The 12958-nt window shown below is 34.4% G+C and overlaps 1 protein-coding gene across 1 annotated transcript in view; it reads left to right on the top strand.

The window, feature by feature from the left end:
* The window catches only part of LOC136036465 (nibrin-like), a 36864-nt gene extending 25247 nt beyond the window's left edge, over nucleotides 1-11617 (top strand). The window contains exons 6-9 of the mRNA XM_065718715.1: nucleotides 132-237; nucleotides 3905-4187; nucleotides 5055-5204; nucleotides 11160-11617. Of these exons, the coding sequence (XP_065574787.1) occupies nucleotides 132-237; nucleotides 3905-4187; nucleotides 5055-5204; nucleotides 11160-11522 (902 nt within the window). The 3' untranslated portion in view covers nucleotides 11523-11617. The remainder of the gene's footprint in view (nucleotides 1-131; nucleotides 238-3904; nucleotides 4188-5054; nucleotides 5205-11159) is intronic.
* The last annotated feature ends 1341 nt before the right edge of the window (nucleotides 11618-12958 follow it).

Raw genomic sequence — 12958 nt, 5'->3', positions numbered from 1 at the left:
TGTTTCTCTGTGGATTTGTCTTCTCTGCACTGCTGAATTTACTTTCCTCGAAAATGATGGGAGTCTGCAGGTTTTTGTGAAGAGCTGTTAATATCAGAAACTATAGTGTTTTTCTTTTTTGTATCTTTCAGGTAAAGTAACACAAGCATCGATGCAGGACAGTATTGTTTTTGGAAGTGTGTCACGGCTTGGGGATGAGACAATACACGACCCGAACCAAACTACGATGACGAAAAGGTATGTGTCAAATAAAATAAAGACTTGATACTAAATTAAGCACTTGTAAAGATCCATCCAGGCCCAGGATTTTGTTTCAGAAAGGCCTCACTTCGCAAACGAGTCTTTCAATAGCCACCAAGAAATAAAAACGCATATGTTTTAATAGGCTTTTTATAATTGTCTGTTTTTGTGGTGGAAGAAGGAGGTTAAAAAATAAACGCGTCCTCTGGAACGATATTGGATTAAACCGATGTATAAACGTAAATATAACTGCGCTGGCGTCATATGTGAGAGGCTACCTTCAAGTAACTAATGAAGAATAGTTTAAAATAAAAATTAACTAATGAACTAACATGAGACAAGTTAGAACATAGAACAATTAGATGAAGTTGGGACATGGGCATGGAATAAGGTAAAGTATAAGAGCAAACGGCATTCTATTTTGAAAGGGTAATTGAAACAGTGACAGACCTAGAGTTCTTATTGTTACTGATGGCATACTGCTAGCTATGAGGTTATGTTCTAGAAGCCAATTGTCATTAGTATTATTCAATATTTGATGCTATTTTTCCGCGAAATTTGTTAACCCTTTTTACCTACTCGGGGCAAATAAAGTACAAATTTTTTATTATTTGCCAATTCGGAATGAAAGTATGAACAAATCCTTAATAATAGTTCAGTTCCACATCCTAGGTCTTGTGAAATGAAACTTTGTACATAGGAAGCAAAAACCTTAACCCAATTAATTTCGAATTTAGATGGAAGTTGACATTTGAAAAGCTACAAGCATGACTAGAGGCATCGGCTGATTTCCCAACCATGCAGCCTTACATGGGTGGCGTAAAGGGAGAGAGGGATATGCCCCCCCAAGAAAAATATAACATGAGACTTTTGGTGGCTCAACACCTTGACTCCCTATGTATTTGACCGCTTTTTCCTTAGATCTATTTCTAACCAGGTCATTTTAATGAAGATATTACTGCATATTAGGACATTTAAAATGTTATTATTTATTACCAACGCATATATTCATTGTTACTTTGTAGCCTTACGAGGGTTCTGTTGAAGCTGTTTTAGATTTTTAGTATTGGCTGTATGTATTTCCAATAAAGGATTTAGAATAATAACAATGGCAAAAAGAACAATAATTGCACAGTTTTTTGAAAAAATTTGCAAAATAAAAGTATTTGAAGAATGGCTAATCAGCTCCCTCAAATTGATAAAATAAGTAACAAACTGGTTATAAATCATGGAAGTTGGTTTACTAGAATATTTGTCTTATAAAAATGGTTATTGAGTTTAATTAAGATTTTACGTAAACGAAACAATGATGGCATTGGATGTTGTGTGTGAGTGACTTGTAAAACGCAAAAGATTATACCACTTCATACGTATATTAATGAAATATCTAACATATTTTAATACAATTTTGGGTATCCTTTGAAAAGTTTCTTGCTGCAACCCATTTTGAAATTCCTTCCTTGACACAAGAATTCAAATTGATTTCGACAGCTTTTTTTAAAGTTCTTAGTTTTTTACAATTTAGGAGTGAAAATATTGTTTTTATGGAATAATTCCTTACACTTTGTAACATTGTAGTGGGTATTTAAGACAAACCAGTAGACCCAAATTGTCCCTCTTTCTATTAAAAAAAAGGTTAAGGATACGGCATTAGACTTTACAGTCCCTACCGGCGGTGCTGATCTCCGTTTCTTGGCCCTTCAGCCAGGAAGTGCAATGGGGGGCTGGGGGCCAATCATCCTGTTTCTATTACTTAAAAGTATTTAATTTGGTAATGAAAATTGACAATTTCTTTGTAAAATGGTGGGAAGTTTTTTTTTAAAGAGATCTTCACTATTGTAGCTGACTAGTTCAGAGCCTTGGAAAACTAAGCTTGCCCTATTAAACGGCTTAACCTGTAAAACACAGTGAAGAGTCATAGCCTCGGAAAACTAACCTTGCCCTATTAAACAGCTTAACCTGTAAAACACAGTGACGAAATCAGAGCCTTGTAAAACTAAGCCTGCCCTATTAAACGGCTTAACCTGTAAAACACAGTGAAGAATTCAGAGCCTTGGAAAACTATGCTTGCTAATCGAATGATATTAGGGTCTAGACAAAGCGAGAAAAAAAAATTAAAAGAACAAAATAAGAGAAAAACAACGGGTCTATTGCCAGTAGGAAGAAAAAATAGACCATGAATACGACATATATTTTACCTGCATAAAACTAGGCACCTTCAGCTTTAAAAAGAGAAAAAATAAAATCTAAAATCAAAATATAAAATCTATAATTAAGAACAATAAAAAAAACAATATATACACAGTTATTACTCTATAATTCACCACAGCGTAGGTACAAGAAATTTCAGTAACTCTCATGACCGCATAAAAGCAACTGGATAAAATAAAAAAATAGTTTTTTTTTTAGATTTTTCTCTTTCTGTTTGATTATGGCTGGCCAGTTTGGCTTTAGATGTTTTAATAGTAGGATGTTAATAAATGCTTAAACTTGTCAACTGTACCTTGCCCATTATAAGGGCTAGTGGAATGGTACCTGGGTCTACAAAAATCTTTCAAAATTATATTTTTATAATTGATAGTTTAAACTTATGATTTTTATGTTGTTATGATATAACTATCATAAAAAATGGTAGGTAGATAATATTTTTATTTTAAAAAAAAAAATTATTTATAAACGGTAATGAAGGATGAAAATGAATACTTCATGGTCAAGTAGAAATCGTCAATCTAAAGAATTGACTTGTAACTTAGTAAGATTAAACGATTTTATAAAGACCCCGGTGTCTTTCCATTAAGGCTAATAATAGACAAGCGGGGGGGGGGGACAATAAGGTCATTTATTTCTTGAGAGCCGTCCCTTATGGGTAATAAAAGGCAAGTGGCGGATGAAGAAATTATGATACATGGTTATGTGCAAATCGAGTGCCCAAAGACCATGAACTATGTATTTTAGCCCTTTATTAGCCTTAAGAAAAAGAAAAATGGATCTCAAAAAAACTTTTTAACTTATGTTACTGTAAAGACTAGAAAATCAGATATCTTCACTATTACCCCTTAGTTGTATAGAAAATAGCTGCATAGTAATTCAACTATCTGGTGAAAATTTTCTATCTTAATTAGTCTGAACTGGCAAATCAGGTAAATCCTATATGAATAGGGTCTGATGTCAGCTAAAATATTGAAGTTAACCAAATATCAGCGCTAGGTTTCATCCGCCCCTTGCTCTTTATCAGCAGGAAGAGAAAGATACTCGGTTCTTAATAAATCTTCTAAACTTATATTGCTATAAAATCATAGAAGAGAGTGATTTTTTGAAGCTTCTGATTTCAACTGGGGGAGGGGGCAAAATATATTGTAAAAAATTAGAGGTGCAAATTCATCCTAATTATTTTCATTTTCAGTTGAAGTTACAAAAAAGCCATTTGGTACCAAAAAATGAAAATAACGAAAAACGTATTTTTAAAATATAAAGAGTAAGAAATTCTTGGGGGAATACCTCCCTTCCCCCTTTCAATTTGCGCCATTCCGTTGCGCTTCCCGGTTTGCTATAGATGGTCTTTTCTAGCTTTGTTGTTACAACACAACTACCAGAAGTTTCTACGAAAATTGATATTCTGATGTACTATATTTTTTCATCGTGCATTTCTTTGTTTTTCTTTAAGACGGCGTTCACCTGATAATGTTCCATCTCCTAAACGGCCACATTTTGAAGCCTCAACCTCTTCGTTTGCTGGTGTATATTCAACTGGTGCTGAAAAACGCCTCCTATCTGACATCAAAACAGAACCGACCTCAGATGATGAAAATGCAGGTCAACCTTTGAGCAAACGCTTAAGTTTTGATACACAGCATCTAACTGAGGGTATCCCTACTAGTGCTAGTAATTTTACACAAATCAGAAGTATTGAAACTCTGGGAGAGTCTGTAGGCAGAGTTCAGATAAAGGTGAGCTAATTTATTTTTTTTAATTTGCTGTTGTGAGCTTGGTAATTACCTAGGAACATTATAAATATATATATATATATATATCTATATATATATATATATATATATATATATATATATATATATATATATATATATATATATATATATATATATATATATATATATATATATATATATATATATATATATATATATATATATACATATATACATATATATATATATATATATATATATATATATATATATATGTATTGAAAAAAAAAAAGAAATCACTAGTGCAACAACAAAAACACAGAAACAAATCCACACCATGAAAAAAAAGACAGAAGGAGAAAAGAAGACTGTTTTCCTACTTTAGTAATTTAAATAGATCAGTACTTGAACAGGGCCTTAACCTTGCTTATCCATCCAATTACATAGGTCAAACAGCATAGCCATACACAATCAACCGCAAAGAATAATCTATGGAAAGGCAGTCGTGTCGTAAGTAAGTCGTCATATACCGAATATTAAAAGAAAATAAATAAATAAGACAAATAATTCAAAGGCGATCACCCAACACAAGGGCTCATCAGGAGAATACACACTTGCCTATAGGGTTTGGGCACTTTAAATTCCCGCTCTTATCTCTCTGATATAAATATCGCTAATTCATATCGCCCCTCTTTTGTTTAGATAAAATACTAAATGTTTAAATCTTTTTGATCCGTGGACACTTGTTTCAAAAGAATTTTTTCTATGAATTTGTTTGTAAATATTCTGTTATTAGTTAATGATGATACTGAAGGAGGTTCGTTCACCAATAGTGCTAATCTTATTTTGGATTAATTATACTGAAATCATGCCCTTTTTATTTTTAAGGAACAGGATATTAAGAAGGAGAACGATGAACCCCAAAATGAAGTTGCTATAGTGGTAGAAGAAAGGCTAATTCGACAGAAGTTATATCGCCCGACGACAAATGCTATATCAGGAAATGAAAAAAGAGTGAACTTCAAACGATTCAAAAAGGTAATTTTTCATAAACCATTTTTATTTAATAAACTCTGAGAGGTGTCAACGGTGGGGGGGGGGATTTACTCTCACCTAGACCTCCCACAGCCTAGATGTTGAAAAATAACTTTTCTGGGTGTATTTTCATTGAAAATGTCTTTTATTGTATTTTCGTAAAAAAATAGCAAATTCCCCCGCCCCCACCAGTACCTAAATTTCCATGAATTGACGCCATTGTATACTAGTTTTTGTGTTTTTTTTTTAATAACTAAGAAAATGCGTAAACAAAGACATTATATTTCCTGGGGATGATAGCTGTACAGAATAAAGTTATGGATGGTTCAACTTCTGGTCTAGTTTTTAAAATTGTACCTTGTATGCTTTTGATATGTGTATAAGTACAACCTAAGTAAGATATTTGCCATCTTCTAAGGAATGACGCTCGAAGATCGCCTGAAAAAGTGTCATTTTTTTCTAGTATTATAGTGTTTGTTTCAAATATTTATAGAGTACTTATGCAAATATTTACAGTTTTATATTTTGCAAATATCTACGTATTCTGCAAATATTATCAGGTGTTCTCACTGCCGTGCTTAACGAAAAAGACTCATGACTGTTTGAGCACTTCCTGTAATCAAAGCTGTTAAACATTCTACTTTTCTTTTGACATCTCTACTAAATAGCCCAAAAAGCGGTGAGAAAGGTTGGACGCCCAAAGTTTTGCTGGTATGAGACCGGATTTTCCATTCAGTATTCTCTGCACATATAATAATCGCTAACGTCCCAACTGAATACCCCCCCCCCCCCTAATGTCCCCAATCCTCCTAGTTATGCCGGAATGAGACAATAGCAACAACTAAAGTCTTTGGCAAATTTGTGAACTTTCAAGTTCTTTCCATATATTATCCTTATATACCCACATAATATTTCCGCATATACCCACATATCATCTCCACCGTCGCAATTGAACAAAATCCTCCTCCTAACATGGGCATGTAGCCTGAGGCCAAATACTATATTTTTTTTACATAATAGTAGCGATTATTACGTTTAAAAAATGTTGAATGATGAATCAAATCTTATTTATGTTTTAGTTAGTGAATTAACGACTCTGACAAATTTATCAAATACTTTACTTGTTGTTGTTGTCTCATCCCACCAGCATATACTGTTTCTCTTTTCTTTTACTCACTTTGTGTTTAACTTGAAAAAAAAATTCATTGTGCCCTACACAGGGGCGTACCCAAGAATTTGGTCGGGGGGGCTGCAACAAAAAAAAAATCAAGTATCGATAAGATATATAGCAAGCGTTTATGCTTATATAGCTGAGCGCTCATAGAGCACTATTTTTGGTTGACAACCTTCTACTTTATCCTTTCAAACACCTCAGGATCTTTCTTCGTTTGTTCTCAGATGAGTAAAATTAAAGATTTTCATCTTGCAACAAAACTAACTTAATCCTTAAAAAGAAGAAAATGAAATTTTATTTCGTATGCTTTGGTATAGGCAAGTTTCAATGGGAAAATTTAAAAGTACTTCTTTGAAAAATGTATACTGCAATCCTATACAAGTTGCATTCGTGACATACATGGAATTTATGTCATTCAAGTAATGGGAACCACTTTCTGGAACTCTGTAGCGGTTGTATTGTAGACTTTTTAGAAGGTGGAAAAACTTTTACTGAAGCAGCAATCACAATATAGAAGTTTTGAGGAAATTGAGAGCAGAATTAGCTAAAAAGCGTTCATTAAAGCTCCTTTGTTGATCCTCTTCCATCATAGCAACGCTCCAACCATACGAACGCTCCACCCTCCACGCGATACAAAAGAAGGTGAGAGAGGATTTGGTGAGAATTTCTGCGACATTATAGCCCGAATCTAGCCCAGATTCTTATAGCTCGAATCTAGACCCATCTGACCATTTTTTGTTCCTGAGACTCAAACAACTGTTGAAAGGCGTCTATTTTAATAAAACTGAAAAATTAAAAACGCGGCAAAATATTGGCTAATAAAGGCATCTACAGATTTCTTCAAAAACGGTCTAAAAGGTTTAAAGCACCGCCTGTAGAAGTGCATCGACCTTGATGGATGTTATGTTGAAAAGCTGTTAGAGAAAATTAATGAAAAATAAAAATTTTGGGCTTTTTTTTAAATTGCCCCTGTAATTTGGCTCTATTTGTGATTTGAGCGGAATTGTACGGGCTGGGCAAAACATTGCCATTAGAAATCGAAGGAGAATTTGCGGCTCCACGGGTAGCTGCGTTCAACACCAAGTTAGAAATTTCGATGCTAGTTAAAAGCAGAACATTCTTAAAAAGTCTCCTGCATTCATCGCAAGTCCCTGTGAAACAACCCTTGGGAACCAACATGGTGAATAGAATTAGGCTATAGAACACTATGAAGAAGTCTTCAGAGAAGTTTGATTTTTTTTTCTTTTTTTTTTTTGCTGTCTGTTTTTCATTTATTATATTTTGAGTTAATTTAAGTGAACCAAATTACAAATTTTAAGTATCGGCATCTACATTTTCAGAACGTGCTTAAGAGTTTTCGTTTTCGTGCTTAAGAGTTACATTAATATGGGTAATAGGGGTCCGGAATACGCATCAGGTCATTTTTTGCATAAAATACTTTTCATAAAACATATTTCTTTATCTTACTTTGCTATTGACCGAGATTCGCTCTTAAATAGGTTGCAGCTACTGCTACATCCATGGTGTCTAAAATTCGTTGAATTCTCCTGTTTCTCTTTCTCCCAGTCAAATTTTGACTATCCACCGCTGATTACCGTTTTACCGATTGCCAATCCACACCCGAATTAAAATTTCTTGGTTTTCCTTTGAAGTTTTGGCCGCCCAAAAACATGTTTGAAAACAAAGGACATTTCAACGGTAAGGGAATGCATAGATACCTTTACCATTGAAATATCCTTTCTTTTCAAAAAATTTTTGTTAGTTTATTAGACTGACTAAGTAATAAGTTCGACAACAGTCATGTTTATAGTCTAAGTCCACTGGCTTTTTGTTATGGTTGACGGAGAATGGCGAACGCACAGTGATGGATTCTGGTCGTATATTTCTGTATGTTTTTCTACTGCCAAGAATGATCTGTTTTAAATATTATATCATTTTATTAATTTATTCGTCTTGGACGATAGTCTATATAAAGTGCGTTTGACAAACTTCCTAGTGGCTGTTTGGGCTCTAGGTAGAAGCTTCTGTTGATTGCCAAAGGTGCTTGTGTTCAACTCCTACCAACGGCAAGTTTTTCTAGTAGTTTTCTTCTTTTCAATCGGACACAGCAAGTCTTTGTTCAATTTTGACGAGACTGAGTGAGAGGAAGACCCAAAAAATGTAAAAACTTATGTGATAAATTTTTAAGTTTTATATATAATAAGTTTTTCGTGATTTTCATGGCATTTGAGGGCCTTTAAACTTCCTCTGATGTGTCACAATATCTATTGTTTTGAGGAGGGCTCAAGGATAATAAGCGTTTTTGTTTTGGAATTAAGTTGAAACCACATTGAAATAGTAGTCAACTAGTGGAAAACATGGATAATTTGATGCAACAAAGGGGAATATCACCCAGATCCTCGTTTCCAGTTACTACTTCGTTCGTGGGCGCAGCCTATAAATTGTGCTCTTATGTTTAAGTTGATCCCACATCTACCGATTATAGACAGTTTCTTCTCTTAGAAGCATCTCGTCTCATCAACAATCGATGGAAACAGCTTACTCTCCTCTGCTTCCTTCATACTTCCTTTCTCCTCTTCTTCCATGCAAATAATTTTGTAACATGTTTCAAAAGAGTACAAAAACTTCAGAATAGAGCTGTAAAATTGTTATCGGAATTTTATGATTCTGATGATGTTCCTGCTCATGAGCATTTTAAAAAGAATAAGTTAATGGATGTATCCCAAATTCGAGATTACCAAGTTGCGATTTTCTCGTATAAATATTTGAATCGTCTGCTCACCCCTGCTTTTGAAAATCTTTTCACTTTTAATAGAGACCATCATGATCATAATACAAGAAAAGCTGATAACTTAACTCATGAGTTTAGGAGTACTACTCGGGCACCTTTTGTGATTCGCCATTATGGTCCCCATGTTTGGAATATTTTGCCCGAGGGTGTGAAAAATGTGCCTAGTCTTCCGGCTTTCAAGTCACGGGTAAAAACGTTTCTTTAATCTCGTGAGTAATTTTGATGTAAGGCCTGTTCCAGGTTGTCATTCTATTCAAGGCATTTCCCTGATTTATTTGCTGTCTTCTTCTTGTCTTTTTCCTCTTTTTTCTTTTTTTTCTTTCTTCCTTCATCATTGGAGTTTCTTTTGTATTGAGTAGTGTGATATGAACGTGGTTTTAATTATCTGAGGGTGATAACCTCGCTTGCCCTTACAAGCTTATTACCTTTCTTGGCAGGCGAATAGTGTTTGTTTTCTTTTCTTAATAAATGTATATCTCATAATTTCCTAAATGGGTATACATATATTTGTCCAATAGCTTCAATTTTGAGTGTGAGCTGCAATAGGTATAGGATGTATGTTTTCAAAGCAGAATGAGAGGTTTGCAATATTTCTGTACCAATCACCTACAATAACCCCATTACCCGTCTCTAGTGGTCAGTCTTTCTTGGAATTGCACGTAGAACACAGAAAGTGTTTAAACGTCCAAGTTACGGATGATCTCCAAAATACAGCTTAAAAACAAAACCAACTTTCCTTTCTTGTTTAGGAGTTTATCCTTCAAAGTGCAATATGAAGTGCGAATCAATTAACAATGCATTGTCTTATTTTGCAAATTGTGATTGAAAAGGGAATAATCTCCAAAGTTCTTTTTATATCCTGTCAATACCCGACTGAGTTCATTATTTTGAATTTCATCGCTTTTGATAGAAACGCTATTTGGTTCGGTAACAATTAAAGTACTACCCACACTGAGAAACAAAGGGCTCATTTATTTGACAGAAAAGCTAATATAAAAGAGCTAAAAATAACATGGATTTGAAATCGAATGGCTGTGAAGTGATTTTTTTTTTTTTTATAGAAAAGCTCAGAATTTATTTCTAGGGGAAAGTGAATATAGATTTTAGGACTTGTCTCTCTACTTTGCTAATGAAAAAGTGATTAATTATTTTTACAATACATAAATAAAAAATGAATCTTACAAGTTACTATTTTTTGGAAGGGGGCTTACTAATTCTACGCAAATCTGTCAAGCAAAAAAAAAAGACAAGGTCTTCAAAGGTGTAATAATTCCTCAAATATGCACAAGTATAGTTTTTTCAAAATTAATCCTCCCAAAATTTTAAAAATATTCATAAAAAAAATAAATTTTTGTAGTATAAACGATTCATCTCTTAACATGATGCCTCTGAGCGGTGGGAAAGGGGCTCAGCTCCTTCCCCTTGGCATGCCCCCGATCCTAAATGTGCCAACAATTCTTCGGTAAGATTTTTCTAAAAGATAAGTTTCAAATGAAGTCATACACTTGTTTAGATAAATCAAATTAGCTGTGAGGCTATCCACACTGTTTGTTCATTATCCATTCCCAAACGACTAGACCAGCTAGGCAAAAATTTGGGCTGTATGACCCTTTAGGACAGAGGAATTTCAAAAAAAAGGGGGTGAATAGGCACGCAATTTCGAGCATTCTTGCATTTGAATCGTAGATTGCATGCTATTAATTTGTAGGATTTGACAGCATAGTTTGTCATTATTTTACGGTTTTTTAGACGCAGCAGTGTTTCCGATTTGATTTTTTCTATTTAGTCAAAATTTCGATTTTGCGACTGGAATTACGATTTTTAGGGGGAGTTTCTTTGAGTGATGATAGAAGAATTGCTAGACGCACTGAAAAATTAGCGATGCGATATGAAAAGCATAAAATAAACCATTATAAATATTCCCGAGGGCCGCTTCGGCTTGTATTTTCATATTAAGAAAGACGTTGAACTTCAAAATATACGTCTTTTTCAGCAACCAATTCGAAGAGATTCCAGTCGTACGATACAGCTTGGGGAATTTAGTCAAAGTTTTGATTTGGATAGAGAAAGACGTGAACTTGAAGAAGGAATTGCTGAGGAGCCTGTTGAACTTGGTGAGCGAAGGATACAATTTACTGCCCGAAGACAAATGCCCTTAGCGTCGCCTTTCGTTTTAAGTAGGAGAGATAGTCAAACTCGTTCAACAAATCAAGTCACTCCGAGCATGCAGTTGCCGTCGACTTCTACTGGAACGTATCCTGGGAGCAGCAGATTAGGTTCTTCCACTGCACCACCAAGAAATATAGATAAAGGAGGTTCGTTGTTTCAATTTAGGAATGAACGCCGAAATCGTTGATAAGGATTTTGACTGTTTTATTTTGAAAGGCTACATGTTTTGTACACTGTTGGGAAAATTTATATAAATTACATTTTTGTCTTTTGTCTGAAAAATGGAGATGCACACCAACAGGAACGCAAGGCCGACATCTAGACTGGGGAGGGGGCTGTCAGCGAACCCAGTACGTATAATGAATATTTTAATGTCAAAATTTTTTCATGAGAAAACAATTTTTTCTCATGAAAATTTCTCGAGAAAACAATTTTGAGAAAAGAAATTTTTTCCTGATAACATTTGGAGTGATGTCAATCTCTCCGTATAAGGAAATACGAACACCAAAGAAATAGGTCTAATTGCAGTTCGATCTCTTTTTTGGACAAACTTTAAATACATCCTCCTCCTCTGGAAAAACCTAAAATATAAAAAATGATTCTGGCAATAAGAGCTATTTTGAAATTCTCACCCGCCGCCATTGGAAAAACATTTACATATCCCCATAGAATTTTTTTGCAAGTGCCCATTGACTGCTGCAGTTGCATTTTCCTTTAAATAAATGTTCAGAAGATGCAAGCTCAACAAACTCAAATACCTCTGGCGTCTAAAGAAATGAATCTTGCCTAATTTGGGCCAAAAAGTGGCACCTACGCTTATTTCATTCATTTTTTAAGCTTTTTCTCCTTGCCATTCGTCCTCCTCTTTGGATTTCATTTTCTTCCTCCTCCTATATTTTTGTCCTCCTCTATTTCGTTTTCTTCAGTTCAATAGAACGTATTTTGTTTATTATCAATAAGACCTCAACAATCAAGAAACACATCTCCCACTTTTCTAAAATGAATGAGAACAAGCTCCTGAGATTATATCCACTGTTTGTATTTTTAACCTCCCCATTAAAATAATGAAAATCATAGTTACGCACTGTCGCAATCAAATGATATTTCTCTCACTTTTAGAAAATAAATCAAAAGTTTCCCCGGAGAGCAGGAATCAGATCAGTTAATTGGTTTTTGGATGCTCGTAAGTGTTTTTTTTTTTCTGATGGCAAGCGACAATTTCTTATTGTAGATACTTCAAAGATTTCATTAAATGGTGACCATTTTTACAAGTAGTTTGTTAGCTGTAGAAACTACTTGTACATCTGTCTCCTGGCTCTGGGACCAGTTTAGAGCTATCCGGAATTTTTTTTTTTTGGAGTGGAGCAGATGAAATAACCAAGGCTTAATCTTTACTGACAGGTAATCTTTGCTGCAATTCATTTATATGCCTGTCGTCCAACAAGCTCTAGGGATGATCTTCAGTTTGTTGAGGGTAAAGTGAGGTAAGGTGGCTTCGAATATTGTACTGGGGATGGGAGAGGATAATCATCGTTATAAAAGAGTACATATTTCGATTTTTAAAGAGATTAAGCCCATAAGGTTTCGAATTTTCCAATTAGATTTGTCAGTATACCCTGATTT

This window comes from Artemia franciscana, chromosome 15 (genome assembly GCF_032884065.1).
Source record: "Artemia franciscana chromosome 15, ASM3288406v1, whole genome shotgun sequence".
In the NCBI taxonomy this organism is placed as follows: Eukaryota; Metazoa; Arthropoda; class Branchiopoda; order Anostraca; family Artemiidae; genus Artemia; species Artemia franciscana.
The sequence above is the reverse complement of the archived record's forward strand: the minus strand, read 5'-3'. Positions and strand labels throughout refer to the sequence as shown.